The sequence below is a fragment of the Phascolarctos cinereus genome, unplaced genomic scaffold, assembly GCF_003287225.1.
Source record: "Phascolarctos cinereus isolate Bilbo 61053 unplaced genomic scaffold, phaCin_HiC Scaffold_4;HRSCAF=312, whole genome shotgun sequence".
NCBI classification, from domain to species: domain Eukaryota; kingdom Metazoa; phylum Chordata; class Mammalia; order Diprotodontia; family Phascolarctidae; genus Phascolarctos; species Phascolarctos cinereus.
In genome coordinates, this window is record NW_027555847.1 from 645,463,035 (window position 1) to 645,480,916 (window position 17,882).

General features: G+C 36.7%; 1 protein-coding gene across 13 annotated transcripts in view; it reads right to left on the bottom strand.

Moving 5' to 3' along the window:
* PTK2 (protein tyrosine kinase 2) overlaps window positions 1–17,882 on the bottom strand; it is a 437,298-nt gene that overhangs the window by 45,681 nt on the left and 373,735 nt on the right. For all 13 annotated transcript variants that reach the window (XM_078153772.1, XM_078153765.1, XM_078153766.1 and 10 more), the window contains 3 exons: window positions 9,987–10,073; window positions 6,548–6,685; window positions 4,741–4,872 (listed from right to left, as the gene is read on the bottom strand). In XM_078153772.1, the coding sequence (XP_078009898.1) occupies window positions 4,741–4,872; window positions 6,548–6,685; window positions 9,987–10,073 (357 nt within the window). The remainder of the gene's footprint in view (window positions 1–4,740; window positions 4,873–6,547; window positions 6,686–9,986; window positions 10,074–17,882) is intronic.

Sequence of the window (17,882 nt, forward strand, 5' to 3'; positions counted from 1 at the left end):
AAGCTCGTGTCTAGGCTCAGCCACCTGCTTGCTGTGTGACAAGAACAAAGTCACTTAACGCTTTCTTAGCCTCAGTTCCTTCATTTGACAAATGGGGAGAATGCAATTTGACTCAACAAATATTTATTAAGTACCTTTTATGGAGCAAGGCATTGGGTGCTGGGATTACAAAGTGATAGAGTTCTTGCCCTCAAGGACCTAATATTGTTTTAGGTATTGGGGAGGATCACAAGACAATAGATTTAGAGCTCTGAAGTCATAGAGTCCAGTCTTATCACTTACAGATGAGGAAAGTGAGACCAGAGAAGTTAAGTGACTTGCCCAGAATCACACAGCTAATATAAATATCTGAGGTGGGATTTGAACTCAGAACTTCTGGCCTCCTTAGTGCAGCAATCTATCAACTATAGAACAGTTCCTGTCAGATGGGCAGATTGTAATGGGAACATAGGAGAGATACAGACAAAGAGCTTTAGGAAACTGTAAGGCATTATATAAATGCGAGCTATTATTATTAGCAGCCTATATGACAATAGCAGTTTGGGATAGAGATGATCTACACAGGGGGATGGGGTGCCCATAGCTCTTAGACATTTCATAGTATGGGCCTCCCCTGTACTAAAGCAGATTCTAGCCCCTCTGTGCCTTAGTAGAAATTCTTTTGTAAATTGTTATGGCCCCTCAAACACTCATCATCTGGTGAGGGGTCTCTTGAAACATGAGCTAGTCTGGACTTTGAATGATAAATACTAGAGCTGTGAATACACAAGAGGCTTTCCTAGCTTGTTAGGGCCTACTAGTAGTAAAAAGTCCTTTATAACCTCAGGGTCATCTTCATACCAAGATGATGGTACTCTGTTCATTAAAAAGGACCTTAACAGAGCTGCTCAACAATGCCACGCAAACAAAAGAACACACTTAGGAAACCAGGGGACACACAGAAGGCGAGAAAAGGATTTCATTTCTCGGTCCTTTGCTTCATGCCTTGACCAAGACTCCTCTCTCCATTTTCAATCCTCCTCTACCATAACTCCTCTGTGGCACTTGGCTCTTCTCTCCCAGCTCTCCCGACACTGTTCTCCTACCTATCTGGCTGCTCTTTCTCAGTGTCCTTTGCTGGATCATTATCTGGTGAGGGGTCTCTTGAAATTTAGCTCAGCTGGGTTTTGAATGAGAAACAGATATGGCTATGAAGAGCTTTAAGTGACAGAGGAGTTTAAATCTGACCCCAGAGGTAAGAGAAAATCAATGGAATTTATTGAGTAGTGGTGATGATACATTCAGATCTACATTTCAGCAAAATCACCAGCAGATTTGTGAAAGATAGACCAGAATGAGGAAAGACTTGAGGCAAGGTTACCAATTATGAGATGATTACAACAGCTCAGGAAAGAAAGTGATGAGGACTGGAACTGAGATGGAAGCTGTGTAAGTGGAGGGAAGAAAAGCTGTAGGTAAAGAAAGAAAAGCTCTGGCAACTGCCTGGACATGTGTGGTGAGAATGAGAAACAAGAGAATAAGCCAGGGCTGTAAGCCTAGGAGGCCAGAAGGATAGCAGTGCCTTTGATAGAAAGAGGTAAGTTCATAAAAGGGGTGAGCTTGGGGACAATGATAGTTAGGATTTTATTTTTTTAACATGTTGAGCTCGAAATTCCTATAGGACATCTAGGTTGAAAAATCCCTGAGGTAATAATAATGTGAGTTGGGGGCTCAGGAGAGAGCATGAGGCTGAATTAATAGATCTGGAAATCATCTGCATTGAGATGATAATTGAACCTAGAGGAATGGACAAGATTTCTAAGTGAAATTGTATACCAAGAAAAGAGGGCCTTGTTAGGCTGGATGCTTAGGACATATGCAATACTTTGAAGGCCTGACATGGATGAAGATCCAAAGGAAACAGAAGAGTAGTGAGGCAGGTAAAGAGAGGAGCATTACACAAAAACCCAGAGAGAAAATAGTATCTAGGAGGTTGTCAATCATGTCAAATAGTTATAAAAGATAAAGACTGAGAAAAGGACAGGAGATAAGGAGAGGCAGGATAGGCAAACTCAACATCCAAAACTGAACTCATTAGCTTTTTCCTTCTAATGCATGTCTTTTTAGAATTTTGCTGTTCTGTCAAGGGCACCACCATCCTTACAGTAATCCAGATTCACAACTTCAAAGTCATTTTCTACCTTTTATTCTCATTCACCCCACATATTTAATCAGTTGCCAAATTTTGTCATTTCTTTTCCCACAATATCTCTCAGATGTCCTCTTTCCTCCAATCACACAGCCAGCACTACTCTTCAGGTTGTCATTATGTCTAGCCTGGACTATTGAAATACTCTCTTAATTCATCTCCCTGCTTCAGAGCTTGACACTTCTTATCCCACATATCCAACTAGTTGCCAAATCTTATTGTTTCTAGTTTCACATTTCTCATATCCACCTGCTGATCTCCATTCACAGCCACCACCCTAGCTTAGGCCCTCATCACTTCTCATCTGGCCTATCACAATAGCCTCAAAATTGGTCTCCATGCCTCAAGTCTCCTCCATTATCCACACAGCCACCTACTGAAATGATTTTCCTAAGCTGTGAGTCTGACCATGTCATTCCTGTATTTAATGTGCTTCAGGGTCTATTACCCCTAGGATCAAATGTATAATACTTTATTTGGCATTTAAAATACTTTGCAACCTGCCTCCAACCTACCTTTCCAAATTTATCATACATTACTCCCCTTCTCACACTGTATAATTCAGCCAAACTGGACTCCTCATTTTTCTTGATATACAGCATACTATCTCCCTCACCTCACCTCTATGGCTCAGGTTAAGCTCCATCTTCTATAGGAAGCCCTTCCTGATCCACTCTGCTGCTGGTGCATTAGGGTCCAGATATCCCGTAGTTACTTTGTATATACCTTTACATTTTCCTGTCTCCCGTAGCTATTTTGCATTTCCAGTGTCTACCATGGTTCCTGGCATATGTAGAGCAGGTACTCTATAAATGCCTGTTCATTTACTGACTTGTTATACCTAGAGGCAGTACAAACCTGTGGAAAGAGCCTTGTTGTGTATGCCATGTTCCCTGTCTGTACTTCAGTTTCCTAATCTGTAAAATGGAGACAATATTCGCACTACTGACCTTAGAGGGAGGTTGGGAGAAAAGCAAGCCTTTGTAAATCTTACTGATGCCAATTTGCCAACTCCTACAAAAGGTCATTCCTGATCCCTCCATTTTAAAGTATTCTTTCTCCTTTAAAATGACTGTGGTACTCTGTATATACTTTGTATGTAATTATGTGTGTGTATGAAAACTCCCTGAGGGCAGGAATTGTTTTGCTTCTTTCTTTCTATACCCATTATTTAGCATAATGCCTTACACATAGAAAGAGTGCTTAATAAATGTTTACTGAATCAAACTAAATTGGTTGTGCTTAATTTCTTTTCTCTTGTCATAAGAAGTTTAATTGGGAAGTTTAATAGCAGGAAGTAATGATGTAAAAAAACGAGGCATCAATAAAACTTTTTAAAAAAGTAATGCAAACAATAATTAGTTTTACCTAATAAGTACAGATCATCAATTCCACAAAAGTAATATTTGTGTTACAATTTTACTAGTGTTTCAAAATGAAGATAACGTATATCACACAAAAAAAGAAAAAAGATCAAAGTGAACACGGAGAATAAGAGACAGAGAGATACTACAGGGCTGGCAAAAAGTCTATGTCTTAGTTTTCAAAAAGGAAAAAGAGTGTTTATAGGCCATTAAGACTGACTTTGATTACTGGAAAATTTTTTTAGCACATATTTGAAAAGAGGATTTGTGAATATCTAGAAAATGAAGTGGTATTATAAATAACCTGCAAGTTTTCATTATGGACATACCAGACCAACCTCATTTCCTTTTCTGCCGGGGAAATTCTATAGATTATAGTTTACCCGGACTATAGGTTTTAGAAAAAAAAGTCTCTCTGTCCTTGTGATCAAGGTACAGACATATGAACTAGGTGGGGAAGGTATAGCTGGACAGAAGTCTGTAAAAATTTACGGGTTTCAATGGATTGTAAGCTCATTATGAGTCAACAGTGACAAGGAAACCCTACCAAAAGCTAATACGATTTTAGGCTGCTATTGTGAACAGACTAAGGAAGGTAATCATCTCACTGTAATAGATAGCAACCAGAATACTGTGTTGAGCTGTGTGTGCCACATTTTAAGAAGGATATTGACAATCTACAAAGAGTTCAGAGGAAGGCAATCAGGATGGAATACGGCCTTGAGACGATGCCGTATGAAGATAAATGGAAGGAAGTGGGAAATGTAGAGAGTCCTCTTCAAATATATGCAGGGCTGTCATGTAGAAGTGGGATTAGATCTGTTCTGAATTGTTCTGTTGTATTACTAAGCCTCACAGAATCTCAGAGTTACACAGGATCTCAGAGGTCCTTCATTACACTTGAAAAGGAAGCCCCACTACAACGCCCATGAAAAATGGTCATCCAGCCTGTCTGAAGACCTCCAGTGATGACTAAACCACTATTTTCCAAGGCACTTGTTGGCAACTTGAAGTCTGAGGAAGCATTTCCTTCCTCAGAGAGGTAGGCTGCAATTTCTACCTGTTACTCTCAGTTCAGCTTTCTGGGGCCAAGTGCAAGAGGTCATATCCTTACAAAATGTAAGAATCTATCATTGTTGAGCAGGGTTTTCACAGTTGTGACAGGTATGGTTCTCTGAATGCAATTACCAAAAATCTCTCCTCCTTCTCAAGCCAACGCTGATCTTCTTCCATTTCCTGCTGCTGTCGTATCAACCTCTCTTCCATAAGATGTGCTGGAAGGACCTGGCCTAATCCCCTCATGTCCAATGTGGCAGAATCCTAAATGATGAGAAAAAACAAAGTTCATACCTTCATTATTCAGATCTATTCTCTGTATCACTGGTGCAAAAATGCACTCAATGACTTTCAAGGAGCAAAACAAACTTTTTACATTAGTCAAAGTGCACAAGACCTTGGATAACCACACATTTATGCCGGGATCTAACTCAAAGAGAAGATAATAAATAGTGAATAAAAGAATGATTTGGTAGCAGGCAGTGATGGTATTCTGTAATTCAAAGAAATACTTTAAAATCAAACTTTGGGAGTTGATGGTAATTCTTTGCTTCTTCACTGAGCTAGAAAAGAATTGAACATAAAAATTCTGCTCCTCCAAGCTATTTGTTTTGAGCAATCCATTTAATCTCTCTGACCCTCAGTTTTCTCTCCTGCAAAGTGGGGATGATTATCCTTGCTGTGCCTTCTTCATAGTACTGTTATGAAGATCAAATGAAATAATGGACATAAAGCACTCTGTATATGTCAAGGACTATATACTGGTAAACTATCATTTCAAAGACTGATTTAAAATACTGTAGTTCTGGAAGCCAAAGGAGAACTGAAAAGGAAAATCATTATGGGGAGAAGAACATATCCTCCTGCGAAGTTACAACCTTTGTTCAGACTTCACAAAGTACCTAATCCTGTGGCACTTTAAATTCAACATATGTTACAGCTATTTGTATTCTGGCCTTGTCCCCCTACTAGATCAAAACCTCTGTGAGGGCAGACACCATAACTTCTCTAGTGCTCTGAACAAAAGGGATGGTTAATAAATGCTTGTTGAATGAACAAAGAGCACTAGGCCAGAGAAGCTATGAAAGACTAGGAAAAAGAAAAATAATGCTTCCTGCCAAACAGTACAAATGAAATGGTACTATCTGCTTCAGATGTAACAGGAATAATAAGTCTAGGACTGAAAATCTCTTCCTGATATGCCAGTCTCCTGGTGGCCTTTGGTTTTATTTACATGCTATCTATCACCAATTGGTAGTGTCCTTTCCAGAAAAGTGAATGAGAGTTTACAGAATCTCCCCTTTGGTATTTCTATAAACAATATTTATAAAACCTTGGAATCAATCTCTGATTTTGCATGGAACACTGCATTGACAAGCATATAGGATAAAAATGTTTTTCTTTATATATAGGAATACATAAGCCAAATACAGAAAATTGTAGAATTTTTAAGCTTGAAAAGTTCTCAGATAAACTACTACATGTTAATAAATTGGTTTTCTATTATTGTACTATAAGAAATAACAAATATGAAGAAATAAGAAGAATTCAGAAAAGCATAGGAAGACATATGAAGCATAGTGAAGCAAATGGTACAAGGAAAATAATATACACAATGGCTACAACAATGGAAATAGAACAAAACAATAAAATTAAACTAAACACTATGTAACCACAAAAACCAAAACCTTGAAAAAATGCGTCTCCCTTTCTTCATTGTAGAAGTGGAGAACAATGGATATGAAATACAAATCTTCACACATGGCTGATGTGTTGGTTGGTTTTATTGACATTTTTCTCTTTTATTTTTTAATCTTTGTTACAAAGGATTGTTCATTAGGGAGGATACTGATGTAATCCAAAATGAGCATTATATAAAAGCAAAATAAAGATTTTTTTTAAGAAAGAAAAATTGATTTCTGAAGAAAACTTGACTTACCTCCATGTTGGGCTGCCACATTGACACCTCTTGAGGTCGGTGGTTCCAAGACTCTGTTTGGTCCAACAGAGATGCCTGACCAGGATAAATGCTGCCAGCCATGGCTGTTATTCCATGAGAACCAGGATAGCCAGAGACCTGTGAGGGAGTTATAGAAGACATTTCAATATTTTTAAGGATCTTGACTGAGCAGCTTTGACCCATGTAGGAAAGGAAGTAGAAGTAAAAAAAATATGGCTTATAAACAACCAGATAAGAAGCAATTTATTATGAAACTATAAAAAAGTAGTCATCCAAAGTGAGAAAAATACACTCTTCAGATGAAAATACCATAGGTAAACATAAATATGGCTAAACAACAACTAGCTGCCAGCATGTCCCCTATCACTCTAGGACAAAGACTTTAAAAGAGAATCATAGGATTATAGAGTTAGACCTGAAGAGCCCTACATCCTCATCATATGGATGAGGAAACAGAAGTATAGAAAGGTTAAGTGACTTGCCCAGTGTCACACAGCTAGTAAGTATCTGAGGTAGGATTTAAACTCAAGTTTTCTTGACTCCAAGTTCAATACTCTACAAGAGTCTAGATTAACCCCAAAGCTTGAACAAAGATCAAGGATTCATGAAAATGGCAATAAAATTATAGATTTGGAGGAGATGAATCTAAAGCAGAGGAGAAATAAGATTATATAGTTTCTTCCCCACAAAGGGCATCAGAAAGAGGAAGAATGTAGTCAATATTTTATACATTGGTTCAAGTCCCAGCTCTTTATCTTACTAGTTGTAGGAACCTGGGGAAATCACAATCTCTATGCCTCAGTTTCTTCATTCACAAAACAAAGATTATTTACACTACTTGCCTCATAGGTTTTTTTTGTCAGGATTAAATGAAATAATAAGTAAAATGTTACCTACTCAGAAAGTTATAAAAATATCAACTATTATGATCATAATAACCATTCCTTAGACTGATGCTGTCAAATAATTAATAAAAACCACAGAAATACAAAGATCAAAATGCTAGGATAAAGTGAAATAATGTACACCTCAGGCTATATTTCCAAAATCAAACCAGACTGTCTTTGGGTTTTATGGGAATTTGTTATATTCCTTTCAGTCTCTTTCCACTAGTTCCTACCCAAATTCCTACAGGGGTTGAATGCAATTATAGTTTCTTCTAAGATGTGTTGATAGTTTTAATTTTATAGAAATCAAGACATAAGTGAAAACATCTTAATGATAAAAGTAATACTTCCAGAATGTTACTTCATCATCATCCTTTTTTTTTTTAAGGAACCTCTCGATGCCAGAGAACTTTTAGATACTCTTCCAATAAAGCAGTTTCCAATGTTTTATGGCAACATTCCAAGTAACACAAATAACTATGGGAAAGGACTCAAATGGTTATTACTCAGTCTAAAAAAGAATATGAAATGTCCCAAAGAAATCTCCTACTTATAAAAATAAAAATGTTCTCAGGGAATCCAAATACCATGCAATGCTTTAGTCTTAACATTTACTGTTTATAGTACTCATTTGATAATTAATATTCTGTCTTGTGAAAGTTCTAATGTTGAGATGTTATTTAGATACTATATTGTTATTTAATTTTTCATGTGTTTGTGTCTTACCTCTTTGTAAATCCTGAAATGCAAGAGAAATGTGAACTATTACCATCTTTTTAATTATCATTACCTTTTTATAAGGAACAGCTTTTTAAATAAATAGTTCAGGTAATTTTAAATTTTACTTCTACTTTTCAAGTTGAGAAGATTCTTAAACGTAGGAGCATCTTCAAGTCTGATGTGCCCACTTATTCTTTTGTCTTCCTTCAATTCTGGCCTCCTTTCTTTCTTAATCTTCCAGGCTGGTAATGTTCTCTTCTTTGTGTTTACTTACCTGCATTTACATGTTGATTTTCTACCTCCTTTCCTCCTAATGGAATGTAAATTCCTTAAGGGCTGGAACAACTTGGTTTTTGTCTTGTATTCCCCAAGCTTAATAAATGTTTGTTGAATTGAACTTAATTATTTAAGTTATTATAATAAAGAAACAGTGATTAGAATAGGAAATGATAACTATGAAGTTATGTTACCTTCTGGGTGTGGAACTCATCATTCTTACATGTAACACTTAATAATATCGTAGAAAAAATTTAGAGGACCTGGGTTCAAATCCAGATTTGGACAATTCAACAGATTTATTAAATATCATTTATGCTCAAGTCACTGTTCTGGGGACACAATAACAACAGCAAAAACAAAACAATTACTGTTCTCAAGGAGCTTATATTCTATTTACTAGCTATGTGACCATGACCATAGAAGACCATTTCACCTCTGTGAGTATTAATTCCTCAAATGTAATTAAGATCCCTTTCAGCTCTAAATCTTGTGATCTTGTCATTTTATTTGGTAAGCTTCTCATATGAGATGGTACAAAAACACTTACTGAAATTAACATGGGGTACATTCAACCAACATTTCTTCCTTTTCTATGTGGAAGGGCACTTTAACAGAATAGGAAATGAAATTCCTTTGGCTTGAATGACTCTTCAGAAAGCCATGTTGACTTTAATGTAGTATCACTGTTCTGGGTGATCAGCTAAATGCACTGATAACTTATTTTGTTGGGGGGGGTAGGATGGGGAGGAAAGTTGTAAGAAGATTTTTTAAACTATTAAACTTTATATTTCAATTAACAAGCATTTATTTACTCTCTTTCCCACCCTACCCACCATTGGAAAAAGGAAAAAAGTCATTTTGACAAATATGCATAGTTAAAAAATAAACTATGGACAGGTTGACCATGTCCAAAAATGTAAAATTTTGCACCTTAAATCCATTACCTTTCTGCCAATGAGTGTGCAACATGCTTCATTAATTCTCTGTATTGACTGCTAAATCTCTACCCTGTTCATTCTATAGCCCTCCCTTTATCTTTCTCCATCAAATATCTCTCTTTAAGCTTACTGAGATAGGAACTGCTGTGATCATCATTCTCTTTTGCTCCCCAAGTTGGATACTACATTTGTTCTTTTCTAATTCCCAGAGATTTTTCCTGCTTATGACTTCTAAAAGATAAGAGCCTGAAAATTTGTTGGTTATCCTAAGGTTTCCGTGATCAAGTCTTGTTGAATTCATATGATTATTATTTATTAAACCTATATTTTGCCTTATTTTAAGTTTTGCTATGTACCAGCACTTATTCTTAAGAAAACTGTCATGTTTTAACATGAACATCTGCCACGGATTGTAAAACATATGGAAGGTAAAAGGTACATTTAAAATTTATTGACTAGGACCCAGATAACTCAAGAAACCCAGAACCCAGAAAAAATAAAGATAAGACCATAAAGACACACGTACACACACCCCCAAAATAGAATTTTCTTTAAACATATGGAGAAATAAAATAATATACTTCATTCTTTTACCTGATAATGATTGGCTTGTACCATATGTTGTGGACTAGGATAAAAGCCTTCACTGGATCTTGGGCTAGGATAACCAGGTCGGCTGGGCTGTGAACAAATTGTAAACAGTGGTAAAAAGATGAATATATTGATAACTTTAACAGTCTATTTCTAATCAAATAGCATTTACTGAAGAGATGGTAAAAATATGCCTCTCTAAGTCAAGGGAGTCAATGCGGTCTAGGGAAAGGAGCACTAACTTAGAGTCAGAAGACCTGGGTTTGAACTATGGCCCTATCACTCTGACTTTGTGAGAGATATACCCTTTCTGAGTTTCACTTTGTTTTTTCAAAACAAATCTATAAAATAGGGACAAAATTCTTTTTTTCTTCATCTTTAATGAAGTGGCAACATGGATGACAAACATTTGTAAAAATAAGGTGTTTTGTATCCTCAGGATCTGGAATAGTGCTGGACACATAGAAGGTTCTTAATAAATGAGATAACATGACTGAATGAAGGATTGTCAGATTACTTAATATGATGAATGGTTTAACAGAAAGGACATAAGATTGAGAGTCAGTAAATCAGAGCTTTGATCCTGGCTTCAGTTTAATGCCCTTCTGGGCCTCAGTTTTGTCGTATATCAAATGAAGGAGTTAGAACAAATAACCTCAAATATTCTTTTCTTTTCAAACATTTTATAATATAGTTAAGAGAATTTATATTGAAATCTAAGTTAAAGAACCAGGTGGAATTCTTTAACCTGGAGAAGAGAAAGATAAAAAGTGATAAGTAAATAGGGGCCACTGACACTGAGGTGAAAAGAAGAAGAAATGGGTTTTAAGCACAGCAGGAGGGAAAGCAGATAGTTTTTATGAGGAAGAATTTCTAAATAGGGAGTACTGTTGGACATTGGAAAGGGTTGTCAAATGGCCAGACTAGGCCTTTCCCTTCTGCGTGCTGAGGCATTCTAGTAGCACTGGTATACCAGTCTAAGAAGTTATAGGAAGGACAGTTTCAGCTCAATACAAAGAAGAATGTTGTAATAATTATGTTTTTTTAAAAATGGCATGGGCTATCTCCCGAACGGTGAATTACTTGTAACAAGACCTGTTTAAGTGGAGAATGGATGAGTACTTGTCCTGAATGATGCCTAAATTCAGTGTTTTTTCACTTAAACTATGCTCTATTGTGAGGGAGTAGAGAGACCCAGTATGGTGGGTGGGAGAAGACTAGAAAAATTACTTATGCAAAGACTCCACGTCATTCCCTGATTCAAAAACCTTCAGTGGTTTCCTATTATTGAAAGGATAATACATAAACTCCTTATCCTGGCATTTAAGACACTCTACAATCTGACTAAAAACTAATTTTCTAGTCTCATTTCATATTACTCCTCACTGATTATGAGCCAGCCCTTAACACAGTGTCTAGCACACAGTAAGTACTTAATAAATGATTCTTGACTGACAGCCTACACCTCCTGTATTTCAGTCAAACGGAACCTTATTTTGTACTTTCACCTCTATTTGCATATATCATCTCCCTATGCTTGAAACATATTCCACTTACTTCTGCCTATTGAAACACATCTTAAAATACTTTCTTTAAGACCCAGCTCAGGTACCATTTCTTCCATTAAGACTTCCCTGATCCACCTCCCATCGATGAAAGTGGTCTCATTACCTTTTACTTTATATCATATTAACCTGTATGCATGTCATATCCCTATTGTTAGATTATAACCTCCTTGAGCATATGTAATTTTTCACTTTTGTATCTTTAGGGCATGATATAGTACTCTGAACATAACAGGAACTTAATAAATATTTAATGAATTGAGTTAAATGTTTTACAGGAATATCATGCTTTAGCTGAGGACTGGATTATTATGAGCTCTATGATACCTTCCAACTTAAGATTCTATGATTCACTGTTAAGTGTGTCAGTATCATACTAACAGAATGGAAAAATTTTATTGGGGCAAATACTCCCAACATCTTAGTTATGAAAGGATGTCACATCTACAAATTGGTGCAGCTCAGATGGGGACATCTGGGACACATATAGGTATAACTTTTAGCTTAAATTCAAAAGGCTGATTTCTTTCCTCCAAATACATAAGTAAAATACACCCCATAACAAATGTGTTTTCTACTTATCTAACTAAAAAAGAGATGGGAGGAGAAAAAACAATCCAAATTCTTTTATAATACACTTAGAATCTCAGACCTGCACGAAACTAAAGAGGTCATCTGGTATTAATGCCCTCATTTTACAGATGAGGAAACTAAGTTATAGAGAAGTGATTTGCCCAAGTTCACCTAGCTAGTTAGTGGCAGAATTGGGACATAGAGAATCAACCATGCGAACTATCTGTTTGGAGACGGGTGGGGGTGGGGAAAGACGATGCCTTTGGCCAATACCTCTAAAAATGGTTTAGCAACAGCTCCCAGTAACCTAGGTTTGCAATCCAGGTGTCATCCTCAACTCTTCACTCTCTCTCACTCCCCCATATCCAATCTGTTGCCAACACTTGTTGATTTTATCTTCACAGCATCAAGTGAAGATCAAATGAGATATTTGTAAAGTGCTTAGCAAATTGTAGGTATTTAATAAATGCTTATTCCCTTCCTTCCCCTTATCCATAACATCTCTTACATATGCCCCCTCGTCTCCTCTAACACTACCCCCAACTCTGGTACAGGCCCTTATCACCTCACATCTGGACTACTGCAATAGCATGATGGTTGATTCCCTGCTACAAGGTTCTCCCCACTACAGTACATCTTCCACTAAACTGTCAAATTAACCTTCCTAAGGTTCAGGCCTGATCATGTCATCTCTCATTCAACAAACTCCAGCAACTCCTTATCACCTTCAGCATCAAATATAAAATCCTGTTTGGTGTCCATAGCCCTTTATAACCTGGCTTCTTCCTACCTTTCCAGTCTTCTTGCACCTTACTCTTCCCCCCTCCCCCCCAACATACTTGGTGATCCAGTGACACTGCCTCCTGGTTGTCCATTTCTCAGCTCCAGGCATTTTCACTGACTGGCCCCTATGTTCCAAATTCTCTCCTGTTTCATCTTGCCTCCTGGCTTTCTTCAAGTCCCAGATAAAATCCCACCTTCTGCAGGAAGCCCTTTCCTAATCCCCCTTAAAGCTAGTGCCTTTCCTCTGCTGATTATCTCCAATTTATTCTGTATATGTTGTTTCTACATAGTTATTTGTGTGCTGCCTCTCTCATTAGACTGTAAACTCCTTTTTGTTCTTTATATCCCTAGGCTTAGCACAATGCCTGGCACATAGTAGGTGCTTAATTGGGGGGGTAGGGGTAGAGAGGAAAGGTAATCATTTGTATACTGACTATGGGAAAGAGAAGGAGAAGATCATTAAGAAATACACATAAAGTCTAGGTCTTGATACTGCATCAACCATACCATGCTATATATTAACCTTAGGAAACACAAAGTGAGGTTTATATGTTAATGGAATGAGCAATGGTTTGGGATCCTCCAAAGCAGGGATAGTTTCAGATATGGTATTCCACGTGAATTATATTAAGTACTTTTACAATTCTTACATCCAGCTCTATGATGTGATAAGTCTGTGATGATGATATAGGTACACACACACATACACATAGACATAAAAACTTATTTTGAGTACTTATATTAAGGCATCATGTCATTGTGAATAGAAAGCTGGCCTCTGAGTCTGAAGGACATGGGTTCTTCAAGTGTCACCTCTGACACCTAGCAGAGCCCTCTCGTCTCCGAGCAACTCATGTTATGAGTTATAGACTAACTGCTGACCTACATTAGGTACAGGAGTTTCTGTAATAGGAATGCTCTACACCAATGATATCAGAGGTCTAGACAAAAAATATAAATTACTTGCAAAACGTGGTCTAAAAGATATCAACAGGGAGATGTATGACTAGAAAAGGAGGTAAGTTGGTCATGTGGTAAAAGTGAGGTATAACAGATGGACTCTCTGAGCACTGGAATGGAAATTCTTAACATATTAAAAGAAGCAGAGGAAGGATTCCAGCACAATGGATTCACATACAGAGAAAAGAGTCAGAAAAAAAGGTGTAGATGGTGATCTATACTGATGAGAAGTACTCATATTAAGGACAGCAAAGATTCTGGAAACGTTTAAGTGTTACCAAGAGTTCATTAGCATATGACATTCAATAAGTCATTTTGAGAGATAGTTTTAACGTTCTGCCTCCAATTAAAAACAATGCCATCTGTTTTACCACTGTTTTGTGTTTTGAATCTGAATGGAGAATTGATTTTTCATGGTTTTTGTAAATTCTCTTTTCACTCATTCATGAAATTTAGATCTAGAAGCGCATTTCCTAGCTATACTTAACAGAATTGAAATCTTGTGATAAGAAACTGTGGGAAGAAATATAAGAACTGAATAGGGCATGTGACATCACCACTTCATACAGAAAAGTAGAGCTGTTAAACCATGTTGTCACCCAATTTCAGAGCCACTGAATACCTCTGTGAGGTGAAAAATCTTATAAACATAAAAGTAGAGGGAATCTGACAGTGAGGATGTCTACTGGGAAACACAGAAAGCAGGTTTGACTCTTGAATGGCAAAAGCATTCAAAAATGTGATAATAGTTTGTTTATAATTTACCATGCCTCTGTGGTTAAATGCTCCTTTGGAAATGTAGTAGAAAAAAGACTGGCTTTGCTGTCAGAAATAATGATGATGATGATGATGATGATGATGATGATGATAATAGCCTATAGAACTTACTATGTGCCAGGTGTTGTGCTAAGTGCTTCACAAATATTATTTCATTTGATCCTTGCAATAACTCTGAGAAGTAGGTGGTATCATTATTCACATTTTACAGTTGAGGAAATGGAGGCAAATAAATTGACTTGCCCAAGGTCACATGGCTAGTAAGTGTCTGACGCAGAATTTCAATGTTGGTTCAAAATCCTGATCTCACTTACAACCTATATAGCATAGGATATGTCACTGAGGTTGTTAGTCTACAGACACTGTTCTTCTACATCCTAAAAGTCTATTATTGTCTAGTGGCTAGCTAATATGGATTGTGTATATTGGGAAAAAACATTAACATACAGACAGACACAGTCTAAGAACTTTACAGGCAGGAAATCAAGATGAATTTTGTTACAGCATTAAGGCAATCTTGGTCTCTGGAACATACCACTTAGTTTTGGATTCCTGCAACTTACTGGGTGTGACACTGTGTGACTTATTTAACCTCTCTGTGCCTCAGTTTTTTCATCTGTACATTGGAATTAGCAGGGATGTTGCATGGATCAAACGAGACAACGTTCTTTGTAAATAGAGAGCATAATATGAATGGCAGCTATTGCTTCTGTTATGCTTCCACGACAAAACTTCGTCATGCTGATGAAATCAGAATAGCCATCAACCCATCCAAAGAAAATCTCCAAGTCTTAAAAAATTTTAATATAAATTTTAATTAATTAAACTTTATTCCAAACTTTGACACCAAAAAAGGGGAATTTCTATACACACAGAAGAACATGAAAATACGATTTTCTATGAAACTCTAAACCTTTAGAACGCTCACTTTAAAAAAGTGTATGATAAATTCTACACATTACTTTTTAAACTGTTGTGCTCATCTGTGTTCCCTTCTGAATTTTTTTCCTGTTCTCTTTAGGACATTTAAAAAAATGCTGCAATGGCTCTCACAGCATCATTATTGCTACCTCCTTTTCCTAAGTCCTCCTCCATCATTTAACTGAGAGAAAGGAAGAACAAAGAAACCCTTGCAAGAAATAAGCATAGCCAAGCAAAAAGAATTCACACAATGGGCACATCCAAAAGTGTCTTTTTCTGTACTTTGTGTTCAGCACCTCTCTCTCAGGAGGTGGGTGACATGCTTTATCATAGGTCCTCTGGAGACACAGTCACTGCACTGATCAGAGGTCAGTCTTTCAAGGTTGTTTTTCTTCACACTGTTGTTCTTCTATAATAATTGTTCTCTTGCATCAGTTCATAAAGGATTCTCAGAAATCATCTCTTTTGTAATTTCTTTTTTTTTTTTAATTAAAGAGTGCTACCTTCCTGCTCTCAACTACATTTGTGCTATGTTCCTAGAGGGCTGATGTCCAACATCTTTAGCTCTTTCTCAGAATTGAATTAATTGAATTTAATTTAATTTTTTATTTTTAGTGAGGCAATTGGGCTTAAGTGACTTGCCCAGGGTCACACATCTAGTAAATGTCAAGTGTCTGAGGCTGTTTTGTAATTTTTGACAGCCAAATGATATTCCATTATACTCACAGGCCACAATTTACTCAGTCAATCCTCAATTGTCTAGGAAGCAATCTAACACGTCCTCTTAAATTCTAGTTTTTTTTCTCCCTTTTAAGTCCCCATTCAGGATCAGAAGTTTGCTGTGCCATCTTCTCCAATCCTAGAATTAATCTTCCCTCTTAACTTCCTCCTTTCACTCTTATTATCCCCCAATACTTACTTTCCCTACTACTGATTATGTCTTTCTATGTGTGAGCATACATCCATTCTGAGATTAAGAGTGAAGTTCATCTACTGATGCTTCTCTTCTTCTACCTTTGTACATTCTTCTCATGCATCCCAATCATGAGAAATAGCAAATCCCACCCCCCTCTTCTTCCTTTTATTCTCCCTTCTCTTTACCCTCTTCTTACTCAGAACAGATACAACCCATCCTCAGGCCCTCTGTTTTTCTTTTTTAACTCCCTTAATGCCTTTTTGAAGATAACAATCAGTAACATCTATTAATCACCTACTATGTGCTATGCACTATGACATTAAAATTTTAAGGGGACACTTGTTTTTTTCCCCCCATTACACTTTTAAGATTATATCATCCTAAACCTCCTTCCTGGGGAAGGTAGGTGGTGCAGTGGATAGAGCATGGGACCTGGATTCAGGAGGACCTGAGTTCAAATCTGACCTCAGATCCATAACACTAGCTGTGTGACCCTGGGCAAGTCACTTACACCTATTGTCTAACCCCCCAAAAAAAAAGAGAGAGAGGGAGAGAGAACAAAACTAAAAAACAAACAAACAAAAACCAAAAACTAAACCTTACAATTGTTCAAATTTACCTTTTTAGGTTTCTCTGGACTATTGTATTTGCATTTCAAAGTTCCTTTGCTCCAATCTTTTTATCAGAAATGTCTAAAAGTCCTCTGTTCCATTTAACGATTCATTTAAAAATAGGATTATATTTAACTTTGTAGGGTAGGTCTTCATATATATCTTTTGCATTTGGAAAATTCTATCTTGCAATGTCCTCTGGTTTTTAGAAGTTTCCAACACTCAGGTGACCTTTCCTGGGGTTCCTTGGTACTTAAACTACTTCTTTCTGGATGTCTGCTGTAAATTTTTTTTATTTAATATGAGAGTTCTAAATTTTGGCTATGACATTTGTGGGACCTTTTCTTTTGAGGTTTCTTTCAGAAGGTAATTGGTAGGTTCTTTCTATTTTTACTTTGCCTTTGGTTCTAATAGATTTGTGTAGTTTTAATTTATGATTTCCTGAAATACAGTGTATGGACTTTTTTATTTTCTTAAATCATGATTTCCAGAGAATCTAATTACTCTTAAATTATTTCTCCTCGACCTGTTCTATAAGTCAATTGTTTTTGGTATCACATATATTACATTTGCTTCTATTTTTTTCAATCTGTTGCTTTTGTTCTACCATTATTGCTGTCTCATAGAATTAGCTGTTTCTGTCTGATCTATTCTATTATGCAGGGAGGCCATGATCTGGGTAAGGTTCATTACTTTGTCTTCTTATTCTTCTAATTTTTTCCTCCAGAGCTTTTACTTAAAGCCTCTTCAAACTCTCTGTTTCATTTCTCCAATGTTTTCAAAAGTCCATTTT